Consider the following 18,696-nt stretch of genomic DNA (forward strand, 5'->3'; position numbering starts at 1 on the left):
CCTGCAATTTCTTATTTCTTTGCAGTGCTCCACGCCCTATTCTGCTTCATTAATTTGTGTGTCATTCCTTGCATGTCTGAGATCTTTCTCAAAAGCCATATTATTCCTGCTGTCCACACTTTCCCTCTGACTTTCTATCTGACTGAGTATTTCCACTGTTATGGTAAAGGCGTTTCATTTTTGGTATTTGAGGCTTTTCACCTCAAATTCCAGAACCTTGAAAGTGTTTTTACTTTTATAACAGGGAAACAAAGGCACATCAGCTAAAGCTATTTCCTAGAGACTACACAATGTGTGTACAGTAAGATACAGACTAGCACCAAACCTCCTGAACTTCCTTCTAATGCCTTAGTCTTTAGGCATGAAATGGAAAATAACATAACAGTACTAAAAAAGCCATTTTAAAAGTGCCACACTTAAGATCATAACAAGTTTTGATATGCTGACAAAAAGGAAATGCTGATTGAAAGATGCCCTGGATTGATTGATATCTTAATAGGCCCTTAACTTCAGTGGAATTTTGTTACTTCTCCCATGACGTTAAATGTTAAAGTGCTGTATGTACAGCACTTTTCCCATTAATAAGAAAAATAGCATCCATCTAGCAGTTGACCAGATTTCTTTTTCTTTTGGTATACTACTATCTTCAATGCCCACCAGGATTTAGACAGTTGATGTATTTGAACCTAAATTAGATGTTTTCAGTGAAAACCCACAGTGCAGCATTGGGAATCCATGTAGCTCTCTCTAAATACTATTTCCTAGCTCACAGTTGTGAAGATTCACTTTGAAATTCCCTATGAAATACCTCTGCCTCTTCAAAAGTTTGGTGTTCATTTGGTCCTAAACCCTGGAAAAGCTTTAGTACAGGCATGTAAGTAATTCCATTAACACATGTAAGTCCACTGATAATACAGTAGGCAGACACATACGTGTTTGGAGAAAAAGACCTTCTTCAGGAAGGAAAAATTTTTTTGTAATTTTTTCATTTTGTTTTGCAAAACTCCAGCCTGGGAAAAGAAATTTAAATGGTGTACAAATTTGAGGTAATGAGGTCAAGCTGTCATTTCATTTCATTGTTACACAAAATGCTTGATAGTCTTAAGAAATGGACAAAAACCATTACGCTAGTTACGAAAATTTGAGACCTAATCCTGTAATCAAAGCATCTTCCATTAATTCAAGCAGAGGAAAACCCAGCCTCTGGAATAAACCCCTGAGTATTTTTTGTATGTTTGCAAATGACAAAGTCATGTAATTAAACCTCTGAATACTTCCAGTATTCAGTAATTTTTTGTGATACCTTTGGTGGCCAGAAATATTACAGAACTGTTTACAATACAGTGCTGCAACAGCAACACACCACACCAACACTCAGAGACATGGCAGCACAGAGATGGACACGCGCCTGTCCCACGTGCTGACCCTGCAGTGCTTCCAGCCCCAGCGTCCATCCAAGCACCATGGGGTGCAAGAGGACCGAAACCAAAACTAGCAAAGACCTGCCTGTAAATAGATACCAACTGCATTATCGCTTTAAATTAATAATATACGAGAGAAAAGCTATATAACACTTGCAATTGGTCTCTCCACTTTTTGGAAAAATAACGTGTGGCTATGCATTGAGGCACTCCGGACAGTGTTTGCTTTGTTAAATGCACGAGGGTGCACTCCAGAGGGACCTGACCGAGATGTTCGAGGGGTGCGACCCGGACACTCACACGGCCCGCTCGGTGATGCGGCATTTCCCGGGGCCGGGGGACCGCGGGGGGACCGGAGGCGCCCGTCCCGCCGGGCCGCGCTCGCCAGGGAGGCGGCACGGAACGGCAGGAGGAGGGAGGCACTCAGGGAGACCCTCGGAGAAGTCCCATTGTTTAGATTTCTGTCATAAGCCATGAGAATACTTAATTTCTTTCATCTCTGGAGTTTTCATTGTCATTCAAATTTCATTTTCCATTAATTGATCGGGGATTAGCGAAGCCATTATGCAAAAATTAAAGACAAGCCAGATGCGATGAATAATTCATGAGGAACAATTACACTTTATTCCTGGTGTACTTCCTAACTTCCCTCCGACTCCCCGCCTGCCGCAGATGACAGCCTTCCCTCCCTCCGGAGCTGCCTCCCTCCTTCCCTCCTTCCCTCCCTCCGGAGCGCGCCGCGCGCGGGGAGCGCGGGGCCGGTGCGCTGCCACCGCCCGCCGCTAGGTGTCAGGCGCGGCCCGCGGAGCGCGGGGGGCCGCGGGGGCGCCGCGCTGCTCCCGCCGCTCTCACGATCCTTATCGGAGCCTCCGCCGGCGCGCCCGGCTCGGGCGGGAGCGGGGGTCCGTGCCCGCTGCCTCCCGCACCGCCCCCCCGCACCCCCTCCCGCCGCCGGGGTGCCGGCCAGGAGCGGGAGCGGGCGCTCTCCCCGCCCCGTCATCCGCGCGTCCCACACCCCTCACACCGGGCATCTCATTTATCCCACCGGACAGTTGTTGCCCCATTAAAGCGCAGTCCCGCCCTTCGCGGAGGACCTTTCATCTGGGGAAGTTTTATGACACTTTGTAAATGTGCAAAGTTTTTAATTAGACTCGCCAGACAGCCCCAGGCAGCACTAGCGCCACGAAGTCTTCATGCCGCTCTCTGCTTTACAGCACAACAAGCCGCTCTACTCCTTTGAAGACAATGCCGACTATGTCTACGATGTCATGTGGTCGCCAGTGCATCCCGCGCTCTTCGCCTGCGTGGACGGGATGGGGCGCCTGGATCTGTGGAACCTGAATAACGACACCGAGGTGAGGCGGCTCGGCGGCGCTGGGAGGGCGCGGGCGGGCGGGCAGCGGGGCGCCGGGCAAGCCCTTAACCCTGTGAGAGCCGGCACTGCCGGGCACCCCTCGCCATCCTCCCCGCCGGGGCTCCAAGGGGCGCCGCGCTCCCTCGGGGCGGGGACAACCCGGCGTCGGCCGCCGCCCGCGCCCCGGGGCGCGGCGGGGAGGGGAGGGAGAGGGAGGGCAGGTCCCGCTGTCGGGGGCGCCCGCCCGTCCCCTTCTCCCGTCCCTCCTTCCTTCCCTCCCTCCCGCCTCCCTCGCTGCCTCCCCTGCGGCGGGGCTGCTGCGCTCGGTACCTGTCAGGGGCGGGAGGGCCGACTCCGGCACCCCCGGCAGAAAGCCAGCGCAATTAAATGCCGCGGTGCCGGCTCGGGGAGGAGGCTCCTTCCCCCTCTGTTATTTTAAGGTGCGCTTTTAAACCGCGCCCGTTCTGCAGGTTTTCTTTTTTATTTTATCCCCTCACCCCGTTTCTGACGCTGGGAGAGCCAGGTTTGCGATTCCGGCCCAAACCCAGGGGGTCACACCTTGGCAGCCCGGCCACGCCGCCACCGACTGTCAGCGGGACGGGGCTCGTGTTGGACGGCGAGAGTTGCTCTCCTTCTGAATGTATTTTCCTCTGCGCCACAGGCTCTGGGGACTGGAACTTGAAAGCCCCGTGCCAGCCCCTCCAGCGTGTCAGAAACCAAGCGTGTGCCCCTGCATCTCCCCTCACATCCTGCCTCTGAGTCGCTTGGTACCCTGCTTCAGTCTTTTAAAGCACAGGGCATCTCTCTCACACGTTATATGGGGCTTTACACCCTCACCCCTTTTTTTTATCTTTAAACTTCGCTGTGGAACTTAAAGGTACAAATGCAAACAACTACCTTTTCTTTTCACTGCTATTAGCTAAATAGTGGAGACCATTGGAAAGGAAAGGTCTCGCGTTTGAATTTCACTGGTGAGAAAGAATTAATCAGAGGACTTTTAGCAAAGATTGAGACTGATAAACACTTTTTTTTAAAAAGTATCTTTCTAAATGTGCCAAACCTTGGGTTTTTCCTCTTATTTCAAATTTTTAAAAACACCAGAGGCTTAAATTGATACTCTTTTTTTTTTGGATTTTCCGAAAACCTGTTATCACCTGAGGTCAATCTTAGATGGCCAGTAATCAGTTTCCAGCACAAAAATTGAAGTATTTTTCCACGCACTACGTCTTCCTTGTTTTTACTTAATGCAATGTAAAACTAAGAACAAATAGACTGTAAAAAAATAAAAGGCCACATATTAACTGGCGAGTTTCTTTTTATGTCCCAAAAAAAAGAGACGATGGAAGAGCAAGCGGCAGTGTTTTCCTCCTTACACCCTATTTTTAATATTTTGTTTTTTTTAAGATTAGTTGGATCATTAATATACCTTTCACATAAACCTGCTGTGCGTTTCAGTCAGAGTAAAATACGGGTGCAGTTTATGGCTTCCAGTGAGTGGTGCTTGCCATAAATAAGCACGGACAGGTAAGAGGAACCAGCACCAGGCACTGCACTGTCAAGGGGAGCAGTGAGGCCTTTTGAAGTGCTCTGAGCAGGAAGCAGTGCAGCCTTTTTAATTAGAGCACATACAGCTGGAGGATATTCAGGAGGAGTCTCCTAAGAATTTATTTTGGGAAGGGAGGGACATATCCTTCAGGTGTTCTCATTAATGCAGGCTTAAACACACAGCATAAAACCCAGCATTCTGAGAAGAAAAAAAAAATCCTTTCCCCCGAAGTACCAGGGCTGAAATTGAAATCAACTGATGTTTTGCCATTTTACTCAAGGAGACCATAATTTCTTTCCAAAAAATTAGTCTGGACTGCTTGATCCCATTCCCATCAATAATAAGGCTGTATGTAGCAAACCGCTGCTGCTTTCAGTCTGTTTACATATAAATATATAGGAACATCAAAAAAAAGAATTAATTTCAAGCTTCATCCTGCTTTTATTCTGCATGCAAGGCCACCCCCTGATTTCACAAATTATTTCCGTTCTCAGAGGTCAAAATCAGCTCTTATGTAGGATCAGACTGGAATTATTTCCATGGTATCCGAGCTTTGTGTTTTTGTGAGAATCAAATTTGGGTCTCTGGACACAGAAATATAATTTGCTTTCCTTACTGAGCAGTGATGAAACAAATAAAAAAAATCATTATAAATTATAAACTGATAGAGTCTGAATAGATGTGAAGTTTTTTTATGCAGAGAAGCAACAAAAGTATCTCTGAAAGAGAGAACTGCTAACAGTTCTTCTAAGCATTGTAACTGAAAGTGATTGTTGTTTGCTTTTACCCTCTATCTGGTAGGTCATAATTAGCTAATAATGTTCCAGATTTCTGTAATTGATTATGCCATTTAGGCCTGCACAGCTATTTGCTAAGAAAAACTCCTTGTCAGCACTTCTGCCTTTGTAATAAGAGATCTTGAAACACCTATTTTTTAGATCGTTATTACTTTTAGATGTCAGATATGTGATGTCAAAGTATTTGTGAAGACAGTAGAAAATGACAGGTCTATTACTGTGTTTAACTGCTAGCTATTGATAAAAATCTCTGTGTAAGAACTAGATGTCATTGTTATTAAGAAGTCCTGGCTTTGTTTAATTTGGGGAATAAGCTGCATTCGTATTTAGGTTTCATTTTGAAAATCAATTAAGAAAACACCTGGGTTTAGTTACAATATGCTACCTCTAAATTTTTGAATCTCAGCAGAGTTTCCACTGGTGTTGCTCTCGGTATTTATTGGAAACATTTTTCCTGAGAGCTGGATGCTTTCTGACCAAGTAACTTAGATCATTGGACTGTACCAAGGATTTAATCAGTGTAATAATTTTTTTCAACATATTGTTGCAAAGTTGCAAGGCTATTGGTGTAATTCATGTTTATTTCTGCATATCAGAAATTATTTTTGTAATAGCAAGGAAAATCATCATGTTTTATTTTATATCTGATAAATGCATATTAAAAAAAGATGAAAATAAAAAAATCCTTACCCACTCGATCATTCTTTTGCAAACTGAACATTTTTTTTATGGATCAGTGTAGTGAGGTTTGCAAAAAGCTTCAGGATAGCAAATGCTGATTTCTTACCGATGTATCCGTAACATTTATTTTTTGGAGATAGATTGGAGAGGATCTCTTGGTGCTTGATGAGTCTTATTTATGTATGAGCTGATACGAAACTGACTTACAAAGTCGCTTATTTCTTCTGTGGTATCCTGTCAGATGTTTCTCAGGATTTTTGTATGTTGTACCTTAGCTTTTAAAGTGTGAGGATGGTGTCTGTATCTAGAAACAGGCAAGAGATGTATTTGCAAGCAGGTTTTGACACTACATAGGCAGTGAAAATAATAATAAAAAGCTGTATTCTTATCATGCAGGTTTTTCTGACTGCATCTTTCTTAATCTGTTATCTGTTAAAATTTCATTTCAAAATTGTTTAAAATCTGACAAGCACCAACTTCAGAGAATTTGTAAGGTATTTCAAATGTGATTTTAAAAACATAATGCTACCATTATAAATAAACTCTTACCTTGAAGTCTAAAATAGGCGTATGTAATTTAAACTATCACTACTGAGAACAGACAAATCTATTTTAAGATACTATGGTTTGACTATATTTCTCTCCATATCACTGGAGAAAAGGTTTTTTCTTTGGATTTTTAAAGACTGTTTCAGTATTGCTTTTTATTTTATTAGATAGCTTTGTGGATTAGTTACAGGATTTTTCAAAACCATTAGGTTTTGAAAAAAGCATGGGTTGTGTCTTGTGTCTGCGGCATTCCTGCTTATTTTTATATGGAACACTGAAAGAATGCTGTATTAACAACAACAAAAAGTAAACCCCCAAAAACAAAAAACTAAACCAAACCCCGGCTCTAGAGTTATGTATTACAGCCTTCTGAAAGATGTTGTGAAAATTCAATGCCTTAAATATGCACTGTATATTTGCACATGAAACATACATCTGTGATCTGCAGTTTTCTGAGAAATGTAGCTGGTTAGTGGCTTAGTCCTCTAAAATCTGGCATTTAGCTGTTTGAAAAAACCCATTCCCAAATGTTATGAAATTAACTTTGTCTGGATTTTTTTCCTAAGAAATCCATGATCACAGCACTAAAACTTGCTTGTTTTCTACTGTGATTTTTATCATGGATTAATGACTCCATGTCAGCTTTTGGCCATTGACTCTTCTTGGGTAACAGACCTGGGACAAGGAGTTCGTGCATGCCAGCTTTTTTAGGTAATACTGCCTTGGACAGGACCTAGGCCTTGCACAATGGGGAGATGAGTCCGGTAGTTATTTGCATTTGAATGGCTTCCTAAAGGGGGGAGGATGGTATCTGCTTTCTGATTGGTATCCAGCATTATTTCTACATCGTTCATAGTTCTGCAAACAAAATCCTCCTGCATTTCTCTTGTGGGGCTCAGGACACTGCTGTGAAGCCCTTTGCCAAGGTGATGCTTTAGCTGTGGCAGAATCCTTGCACTTGAGGTGCCAGTTGGTTTGGCAGCCTGGTGTCAAGGTTGGTGAGGGGGAGCAGGGAGTCTCCAGGGGGAGAGTCAAGAGAAGCAGCCCGGATTCCTGGTCTGTGTCCAGCTGCTGGCGTGGCAGTGCACATGCTGCGGCTGCAACAAGAGTGTCAGCAAGTCTGCAGAGGTTTGGCTTCCTGCTGTCACTCATCTGGTGTGACACAATGAAGGCATTAGGGCTGAGGAGGAGACTGGCATAGCAGCTGTACAATGTTCATTTTAAAATTATTTTTGTCCAAGATCTTTAGACCTGTCTCAGTTCTCACAGTCAGAGAACTGAGATGAAGTCAGCAAAGTACTGGTTTTGTTAATCATGCCAGTTTGTCAGTGTTCAAACCAGGGTTTAGAATGACCTTCAAACTGCTTTCTTCCTGCTCCTGCTGCACTGTACTGCCAATGAGGACAGAAGCAGTACCTGTCACTCCTCCCAGGGTAGACGGGACTGGTTCTTGTCCAGCTACTTCTTTTTAACCTGGACTGCTCTCCGTTCCATGCCCATTTATAGATCCTGGGACACTCCTTGTCATCTCACATGTTACCAAAACCTTTTCCCACCAGATGGATGTGGTGGAGGAGTTGTTTTTGCAGCTATCCTATCCTATTTGCCTTGACCTAAAAGGCAGTGAAACTAAAGCCCTTGTTTGGAAGGCTGTTATGCCAAGCTCCACGCTCCTTGCTCAGGCAGGTTCTCTCCTATTAAAGGCAGCTGGGTGGAGCATTAGTAGGCTTGCAGGTTACTGTCATTTGTCATATGAGGTGACCTAAATCAACTGAGTGATCCACTATCTGGGACAAACACCCACACAGTTCCTTCCTCCTGCAGCATCTTTTGATGCCCTCATTCCAGCACAGATGACAAATACTTCTCTTGAGATCGTGTTCATTGCTTTATTCATCCCACACATTAACCAGAATCTTTATGTGTTCTTGTGGATCACCTGTTAAGTTGGTTGACTTGGGGCAGGGAGGGGGTTTAGGAATTAAGACAGCATCCAGGTGTATTTAAAGCAGAAGTAATTTCCTGGGGATGTAAAGGAGAATTGTGGGAATATATTGTAGGAGTTTCAAAATGTCAGCTCAGCTGTTCTCACTTCTGCCATGTCCTCACTCTAAAGTGATTAGCTCAGGACTTTTCTGATAGAATACCTAAGTTTCAACCTCTGCATCTAGCCACAGAGGTGAGTATGGATTCAAAGGATGTGTCAGCATGAATACAGAGATGTGTCTGCTGACTGTCAGGTTATCTGGGCCTGAGTCAGAAACCAGGCCAGGACTGAAGCCAAATCCTGCTCTCAGTTGGTTCTTGGCCATGTCAGTGACTTTTGAGAAAAAAAAGTTGGTTTTGCATGTTTCCAGGACTAAGGGGGAAAACATGGTTTCACTTACTGCCCCGTACCCTTCATTCCAAGCAATCTCTTACTCTTCTCTCTTTTTAGCACATCATCAAAGAAACAATGAATCCTTTTGCTTTTTTCCCTCACCCCAATGAGAATTATTTGCTTCTTCCAGCAATGCCAAGGGACTTTGACTCATCCAGGACATCCAAAACTGACCCCTGGGTTTGTAGGCAGTGTGATTTTATTGTCCTTCCTGTTCCTATTGTTTCAACAGGTTCCCACAGCCAGTGTCACCATAGAAGGAGCGTCTGCCCTCAACCGCGTGCGCTGGGCCCAGGCTGGGAAGGAGGTGGCAGTTGGTGACTCAGAAGGCCGCATATGGGTCTATGATGTTGGAGAGGTATCTTCTGTTGGGATTCTTTTGTGGTTTGTTTGTTTTGTTGGGGTTTTGTGTTTTGTTTCTAAGGTCAGCTCCTGGAGACTGCCACATCCAAGTTGAAGAAAGAAATCTGTCTTACTCTTTCAGTGGAGTCCTCATTGAATTTCGGTTGCCAGCAGTGTGTTTATCGTAAAGCTACCTTGCAAAAGAGTTAACTTGTTGAAGTCTCATGAGAGAAGTCTCTTTTAAAAGCTTCCAGTCTTTTTCAAGCTGTTTTTTTATAATGATCCTGTGGGTGCATTTGGAAAAAGTTAGAAGAAGATAAAGAAAAAATTGAGGTGCAAAAAGAGGCAGTGCTGTTCTAAAATTGGTCCTAAAGGGTTCACCTTTTATACTCCAGTATCTCTTATTTTATGATACTCCAGTACCTCTTATTTTATTTTATTTATTGCTTAAATAAATTATTTATAAATTAACTTATTGCTGTAAGTTTTTCTCAGCCTGACATGCATAGAATGCATGTGTTCTTTTGATACTGCTTCATATGTCTGAATATGTGCAAAAGTACTAACAGGAGGAAATGAGAGGTGTCATTTTGAAGGATAGTAGGGGTATGCATGATAGATAGCAGGATGCATATTCTGTGTCTAAGGCTGCTCTCAATTCACCCTGCTACATCTTATAACAAGCATCTAAACTGCAGTGTGTTTGGCAGTGATGAATCTAACTCTTTGTTGATGAATGCAATATAAAAGTGTTCCATCGGCATTACAATCCCTTGGAACATGTGAGGGTGAATCTGAGCAATCAGCTTTTATGTAGAGAATTTGTTTTCCATCATTATCTGTGATAGGATACGGAGATACCCATCTCTACACAGTAGGGAAACATTATAGAATGCATACAGAATTATCTGTAACTCTCATAAAGTGATTTTATGGCCCATAGCAAAATTGCTTGTGCATGACTCATATTTTTGGATTTCATTCGCTAGTGCAGGAGTTTCCCTTCCACACAAATGTTTGCTGAAACTTCTTGCCATGTTGTTAGCATAATCTCTAAATTGTCTAAGGTTACTGTGCTCAGATTTCCACTGTGACACTGGCAGGTCAGCTGTTTTTATTTATTTTCCATTTTGCATGATTGTTCTGTCTTTCAAGTGATATGACAGGCTGTGGAAATGTCTTTGATGACAGCACAGTCTGATCTTGTCTGAGAGTCTAGACAGGCTGTAGAAATGTCTCTTTTTGCATATCACACACCAAATCATTCATAGGACTGTTTACTCCTCCAAGCTCACCCAAAAGAAAATAGTGTTCTATGCAGAAGTAGAAATATTGAAGTTTTTGACCTTTCCTGTGTATAATAAGACATCATCTTGCAAAATGAGTCATAGTGATACACTCAAATAAAAAAAAAAAAACATGCTTCTATTACTTGAAAAAGAAAACAGAGTCGTTCAACAGTATTGATTTGTGTGAGTCTAGTTCAGCGTAACATAAGGAGTTCTGCTTCAGGGATGTTGTGTGCCCTGCCCCTGCAGAGGTTCAGTGTCTCCAGCTCAGCTCCCTATGTGCTTAAGTAAAGCAATGGATGTCTCTCCACAAGGCTGCTGAGAGACCATTGCCAATCCTGCTCTGCTGTAATGAATGAAGGAGCTCATTAATTTGTCTCCTGGTTCAGTCAGGCAGTATCAGTCTCTGCAGTAATTCCTGCATGAAATTTAGGAGAGGTCATCTGGGCTGCAGCACTGCTGGGGCTGCTGTGTTTGTTAGTGTCTTTTTCTGGTTTAAAAGAGAAGAGTGCTCATATATTCTCTAGCCCAACTGTTCTCACTATAAAGCCTCAAGTGAGATACAGAAATACTTTGCAGATCAAGAGCCTGGAACCAAGGGCATGGACAGTGAGGAGCAGCCTCTTGGGTCATGAAGCCTGTGGGGCAGGCTGTGAAGAGCTCTTTGATGAGAGATTCCATCCTCACCTGTCCTCTGGCATGACGCATGGGGGATTCACAGTGCACGTACACTCTTGGGACTGTCTGCTACAGAAATATGGCAGCCTTTAAGGATTTTGCTTTACTTCACTGTGCAGACACTGGCCATTTTTTGGCTCAGCTGGGGTCCTCCTTTGACTGTCCTTTCTGTAGGGGTTTGATTCTGGGATCAGATTCTGGGATCTGATGGGGCTGCTCTAACAGTTTAAAAAGAAAAGTTCTTCTCCTGCCAGCCATCCTTAGCCACATGCCTTGCTGCCCAGTTTTTGTGCAGGTAGAAGGGCTTGTCACCACTCATATTGTGCAGAGAAATACAGATCAGTAGAGAAGTATTTATTTATTTATTTGTTTTGTTTTCTTTGGGCTGTTTTTCTCCATGAAGTTATTCAAGTGGGAGTAGACAAGTGAGCATATAGCTGGGGTCAAGAGGCTGGGAGCTGGACTATATAGCACCCAGCAGCAGCTAACTTTCCGATTTGACCCAGCACTATTGCAAATCCTGGCACTAAGCTGTGAAAGTTGACCTTTCAGCAGCAGCACTCTCCTCGTCTCCTACAACATCATCTTCTGAAAAGGCCTCATCACTGGAAGAACTCATCTCTGCCTGGCTGATAACTCAGTAGCATCCACTTGTTTGAAGGTGCATCTCCCTGATTTGGGAAGATGGGTATGATTACTTGCATTAGAAAGTCAGCAGGCCACTTTACAAAGACCCTAAATACACTCACTAAAATCATTAATGCTCCACTTATACTGCACCCTTTTAAAAACCTTTGTTTACTTGTAGCTGTTCCAAATGTCACATTAGATCAGCTGTAAACTCATAAAGCACTGGTTCCAGCAGAAGAAAAAAAGACTATATTTGTATTTTAATACAGCATCGTATCTTTGAATTTCACCTTACTAGATAAACAGTTTTTCTTACCTATTTCTTAGACAGCATTGATTCTGTGAATTTTAATCAGAGCAGAAAACATCAGGCTATCGACCATTAAGGAAAAAATTAAGTGGTAGGAATTTTTACTTTGATAGATTCATCACAGTTTTAAGGAACTATCCTAGAGAGCAGTAAAGTTTACTGCTGCTATTAACCCATATGGTATAAAAAGAAAACATATGACCTAAGTGAAGAACATAAGACATAAGGCCTAACCTTGCATCCTTTGTGAAGGTAAGGAGTGTGGGATCGAGGCTGTTTTCACTTGTGTAAGAATTAGAATTTGACCCATGTTGATATATTATCCAGTCATAGTCTTTATGACAACAAGAAATGTCAGACACATGAAGAACATGGCAGGGTCCATGACCAGGAGTTAAAAATAATGGTGACACTTTCAGTTAGGCTATATAGTGTTATCTCCTTTGACTATGTAGTTTTAGTTGTTTGATTTTGGCATCACATCTGAAAATAACTGAACACATTTATTTTCACAGTGAGGGGTCTATTTTCTCGTCTATGCTTGTGCTTTATGCCCATTAGCATTAATGGAGTTACACACACACAATTCCAGCAGAGAGGAGACTTAAACAGTCCATATAGATGTGCTCTTGTGGATCAGTAAGCACTGTTTTAAGGAATGTGAATTATGAAATTAAATAAAAACCCAAACACTCAAAAATCCAATTGTTTCAGTGTGATGGGATCTTAAACTAGTACATATAACCAATCATTGTATATACACTTTAATCTCTGTAAGATCTAACATTTCAAACTTCTGCTGGCATAGTAGGTTGTGATATTATTATTATGATAGCTTGGATAATACATTTTAGCTCCTTTGGCCTTATGGCTTCTTTACTGGGCAGCAAGTTTTCTGTATGGTAGAAGCTGATTTTAACAGAACATGGACCACTGCCTAGAGATTTATTCACATGTTCAGGTGATTGATAGTTAGACCTAACTGCATGTCTGTTTTGCAGATCTGTTTTCTAGAAAGCTTGCTCCCATTGTGCACGCTTCAGTGATGTTACACAGTGCCTGCTGTCATAAATATTCTCTAACAACCATGTTTGTTGCTTACCATGCTTATTGCAAGTGCTCTTTGCACCTTTGCTTGTAAAAGCAGCAGCTTCTCATCCACCTTCTATTATTTCTTTTTTCCCCCATTTATCTATTCCAGGTCATATTCTGCTTGCACTGTGAGAATGTAGATAGAAACTGTGAGTCAATGACTTATTTCATTCTAATAAAATATAAAACAAGTTTGCAGCATAGGATCACAGAATTTGAAACTGCAATCACAAGGAGCATAATGCAGTACATTATTTTGCTAAAGTGGTTACAGGACAAGCTATTGCATCTGTTTGGCAGTCTTTCAGACAGTTAGTTCTAGTCATGCTTTTAACAGGCAACTAGTGTGACAGGTGGACTGGAGAGAAGTAAGAAAATGTCTTTCTCAGAACCATCCAGGAAGACTGGCTCTGCCAACAAAGCAGTTTCCTGGGATTCTTTGTACGGTTGTTACCTCTGTCTTTGTTTCCTTGAAGTGACATCAGAATCCTATGGATGTTTATGTGACTTTGTTAGGTTTCAGAGTTAATACTGCTTTAAGCCTTTTTAGGGCCACTATGTTAGGTTGTTGGTGTACTTCCCCATTTGCTCCATCATAGGTGTTAATCCCATATCTCATTTTCAAGTACGTGACCAGTGAGGGAGGAGCTGGTAACTGCCCTGAAGTACATGGATGAAGTAGTACAGTAAGGATATCCCACTGGTGCCCATAAAATAATTTCCTTTGATTCCAGCAGCCTTTAACAGCTGCTCTGAGATTTTTAGGGTTCTAGACAGAAACAAAAGTATATTTGTGACCAGCTCTCACATTCTGGTATGACTATTGAGTCACTTTTTTTTCTGGCTAGAGTGGGGAAGCATTTGTACTTTGTACTTCTGTCTTGTGTTTCACTGTAGATTTCATACAGAAAACACATATCCAGCATCTCTTTCATGCAGTTAAAAGCTGCTGTAGCCCAGAGAGAGAAATACAAAGCTAGATTTTGTGTCACGTAGTTATTAAGGTAGATTTTCCAGTAGGTTTCTTTTGCCATCATAAAGCTTCTGTAGAGCATATATTGAGTTGGGAAATGTTTTTGCCACAAAAGCAGAGTTGAGACTCACCATAAAACATTTTATTTTAAAATCTGTGTGGAGTTACAAGTATTCTTGGAACACAGATAAATGGCTCACACACATATCATGAAGGCAAATTTGAGCAATAATAAGGGGTTGTGCTTACAACCAAGTTTTATTCAAAAACATTCAAAGATTAAGTAAGACACAGGAGTTACAACAACATGCAGAATCCAGGCATAAAGGATAATTAAATTTCACCGTTGAGATTTCTGCTAGGGAGGTTGGAACCCTGGCCTCAGAGAATTTTAAAAACATGCTTTAACAAAGCAGAATCTCTTAAGAATTGTTGGAAAATGTAAAGAACTATGGTTTTGATTTGCTTCCTCTTTCCCCCCAGTTTTATAAGTTGAAAGATTTTAAAACTGGAAGCATTTAGAGATGGCAAAAAAAAATACCTGGAACTTCAGCTTTTTACTTGAATAATGTCTGAAATATTGAGCAGAACAAGCTCCTCGTCCCTCATCATTTCAATTTTGACTGATATAGTCTGTATTCACAAAGGGATTTTTGAAGTAGGTTAAATAAGAACTCCCTAATGAAAAAAACGCACTAGTTTGAAATCAGTCAATTTAATTACTGTGTTTTATGAAGGCCATTACCCATTGCTGATTACTAGGGTGATAAAATCTTTAAGCTTTGGTAGCCTCCATAGGGGGTGAGCTGATCTAAGTAGAGCAAAGTCCAGTCATTATCACCCTAAATACTTGTGTTTCTCATTACAATATTCATTACTTTAGGTTACTGTGAATGCTTTGAGGTCTTTATGTAAGCACTGGTTTATTCCTCTGTAGAGAAACAATGTTATGTTGATAAGTTAAAACCAAGTGTTTATATACTTCTACAGTTTAAAATGAGGCTTAGCTACATCCATACATAGAAATGCTTGAGTTTATACTTCTGAGTATAAATTTCCCTATACACACCTATTGATGGCTGTTTGCTTGTCAGTGAGGTTGTATTAGTCTGATAAGAAATGGAAAGGGATATGAGTTACCTTGTTATTTCAGTCTGTTTGGGTACTTAAAGGAGCTGGAATGGAGGCTTATGTTCCTAATAACAATCTTTATTAGGGAGGTACTTTTCAAGATGGAAAACTGAGCCATGATCTAATTAATCTGAGTTACCTAAGGCTGGTTACTGAGGATTGGAGATCTTTATCTCCAGTGCCAGCCTGGGCCCTTGTGCTTCCCTTTCTCTGCCACCTCTTGCGTATCATGTGGCATCACTGGCTCTCTGCCCTTCTCAGTCTCCCTCATCGTGGGTTTCAGACTTACAAAGCAGCTTCATAAAACTGGTGTTGTTTAAAAGATCAAAATTGTGCAAATGCTCTTTGCACTTTTGGTTATAAAAGAAGCAGCCTCTCATCCACCGTCTATCATCTATTTTCCCCTTTTTTTCCCATTTATCTCTTCCAGGTCATATTCTACTCTGCACTGGAATGCAAAATCCCTTATTCTTATGTTTTAGAAAGTATTTTATTTTAAAAAAGAACTCTTGAAATGTGTCAGAGAGGGATGTGGATATGGGTTATGGGGAGAGGAGAGTAGCCTGTAGAAAGGCACAGAAGAACTTGGTGTGACTAAGCCAGAGAAGCGTGAGCCTGGTGGCAATATAGATGTTCCATGTACTTGCAGAGTGCCTGGAGCCAGAGGAGGAGACCTATTGGAGCTGAGGACATGCTGCCACCATGGCATGTGACTGCAAGCTGGCCATGTACTCATTTGGGTCAAAAATTAGAAGAATATTTTCAACTATCAGAAGGTTGAAGTCCCAGAGTGGGTGGAGACACTGGGACAAGCATCCTCTCACAGTGGAGCCTGTCCCCAGGATTTTGTGATGTGCTTGTGTGTGATGCAGACATGGGTCACACCTGTTGGACAGGGTCACTCTCCTGCCCAAGCCCAGATGTTTGGCTGTTCCTGGCAACAACAGTTTCTTCTGTTTCTCTCTGTAGATAAATGGACATGAAATTCTACTTCCATTTTACTGTCTGAATGTTACTTGTTAGAATTAAAGGAGGAAGTGTCAGATTTTTTATGAAAGTACCTCTTTTTCTCATTTGTTGATTAGACAGTGAAATTAAATGGGTATTAGTGAAAACAGACAGAAAGGGTGGGAGTTTTAAATGGTCATCTTAAAAATTCACTTGATTCTTTATTCTTAGCTTCCACTTGCTTATGATGAAATATTTCAGCAATTCTCCAGAGACAGCTTAGTAGCTCCCCATTGAATTTCATGGGGTAAAAACACATGAGTTTCCAATGATACAAATATCTTTTAGAAGAATTATTCAACTTCTCATCATATGAAATAAAAACCTTAAGAAACCTAGTCAACCAACCAACCAAACTCTGGCCCTATTCCTTTTTATTCATTTGCACACTACTTTTAAAGCTGACTTATGTTTCCTTTTCCTTTGCAAAGGCCCAGATCCTCCCCCTGCAGAGAGGATCAGAGAGAAAAAGCCACATGTGACAGGAGTTAATCATGTAGCTTAATACACTATTGGAAGGCACTCAGATAACGAAGTGATGAGAGCAGCAGAAGAGAATCTGTAAGAGATCATTCCCTTTCTGCACAGTGCAGCCTGCAGGAGGGGGAGAAGGGAGAGCTCTGTGTAACAGTCTTCCTGCTGGTATTTTCCTGCTGAGCTGGGAAGTGCTGTAAAGGGCAAGAGAAAAAGAGCAAAGGGAAGCCCAGATGGGACATACCCGTCTGTGCACATGGACACTACTCAGGCTTCACTTCTAGTTCCTCAGTTACTGTTTCTCCTGAAAACTTGTCAAGAGGCTTAGTTAGAAAGAGAATCTGGGTCCAGGCTTTCTGTGGTAGCTGTAGCTGAGACAGCTTTAGCTGGTCTGCCCCTATCCTAACGCTGTATTGTGGAGCTCTCTGGGGGACCACAGCTGTAGTCAGTGCATGTTAGCTGTGTCACAGAGTATGTATTTTAAATATCTAGTTAGTCTATTGGGTGGCATTTTCTCTGAATTTTTTTACCCCCTTTCTGATGTAAAAAGAAATGGTACTGAAAAAGTCCATAGCTTTAAGTAACAGAGAGTATGGAAGAGGAGAATTGACAAGTATGAAATTTAGTTTAAGCTCAGTTTGTGTGCAGCAATTTGCAAATTTCATAGAAATCCATGACTTATCATTGTGGTGTCACTTCTGAGACAAGAGCTGTTTTGTATAATTAATTTTTTTTTCAGGGGGCTTCTGTGGTTTCAACCTGTCACATCCAGTAGCAGTTTTCATTTTGAGAATCCTTAACTATGTTTTCAATCTTTATGGGTTGCAGAATTGTCGCTATAGGACACGAAAGAACACAAGCACACCACCGTTCTCAAGGTTAAAGAAAAAGGGAAGTTTATTTTCTGACTCCAATATTTATAGTTTTCTAAGAGTGACAGCGGATTGGAGGGTGACAGTGACACCTCTCCAATGACACTGGTCAAACTAACAGTCTATCAACTCTCTCCTCCTCCATAAAGGAATGCAAAACAATGAGTTATTTACAGCAAGTGTGTGAGAAAGTTCACTACAAGAATGTCAACATCAGAAGGCTTAGAAAAATCTTAAAAACCAGGGTGACACAGAATGGTCTGTATTTTGAATATATATAAAAATACTTAATTTGTGACTTGGAAAGTAACAGTTAAAATATCAAATGAGGATAACTCTGGGCCTTAATACATCCTATTTTTCAGCTAAAATTCTATAAAATTCTAAAATTCTGTGTTTAATTTAAATGTGAAATCTATACTGCAGTGCCTAAAGTGATGGAAGATTCTGTGTCTGAAATGGAAAAAAAAAAATAAACAGCAAATTAAAACGGACTGCTATTTCATGATGGATGAGCTCTTGCAGATAACGGGATGTGTACAAAATCTCAGAGAGGGCAGCAACTCTCCTGCTGGCTAAAATCTTTGAGCAGTTTTTAAGCTGCTGTGGTGAGAGTCCATTTGCCTACTGAGTGCCAGAAAGCTGTGGCAGAAGTCCTTTACAGTTCCTGTTCTGACAGGTTTCCTGGTGTGAATCATGGACATGGCCAGCTTGGTCTGGAGGGGGAGCAAGCTGAGTATGATTTATTTCTTCCCTGAGGCAACAATCCTTCATGCAGCTGATTTTCCAGTGAGGCACCTTTGCCAGTGCAGCCCCACAAGCTGAAGCCCTGGTGTTTCAAGTGAGAACGATGAACCCATTCTTCCAATCAATGTAGTTGTCAGTAAAAAAAAACCAAAACAGTAGGTATTGAAAAGAACAGGTCGAGGGCTCCTTACCTTCTAGTTCAGTTCATTTAATATTTTTAGGCTTTCTTGTGCAATGATGACAACTGATAACGTAATTTGGTAGAGGAGAAATCCTGATGCCTTAGCTCCAAATGTTAAATGTCCTGAAATGCATGTAAAAAATTCCAGGACTTTTCATTGACTTTGAGAAATGACAGTTGGAGCAGGACTGAGATCCCCATGGGAGGGGAGGTGAGGGCAGGCAGCATGCCTCACTGTTTT

General features: G+C 41.8%; 1 protein-coding gene across 4 annotated transcripts in view; it reads left to right on the forward strand.

Annotated features, from left to right (window-relative positions):
- The window catches only part of DYNC1I1 (dynein cytoplasmic 1 intermediate chain 1), a 186,490-nt gene that overhangs the window by 158,363 nt on the left and 9,431 nt on the right, over positions 1-18,696 (forward strand). For all 4 annotated transcript variants that reach the window (XM_066553538.1, XM_066553547.1, XM_066553556.1 and 1 more), the window contains exons 15-16: positions 2,636-2,776; positions 8,961-9,086. In XM_066553538.1, the coding sequence (XP_066409635.1) occupies positions 2,636-2,776; positions 8,961-9,086 (267 nt within the window). The remainder of the gene's footprint in view (positions 1-2,635; positions 2,777-8,960; positions 9,087-18,696) is intronic.

Source organism: Molothrus aeneus, chromosome 1 (genome assembly GCF_037042795.1).
Source record: "Molothrus aeneus isolate 106 chromosome 1, BPBGC_Maene_1.0, whole genome shotgun sequence".
In the NCBI taxonomy this organism is placed as follows: Eukaryota; Metazoa; Chordata; class Aves; order Passeriformes; family Icteridae; genus Molothrus; species Molothrus aeneus.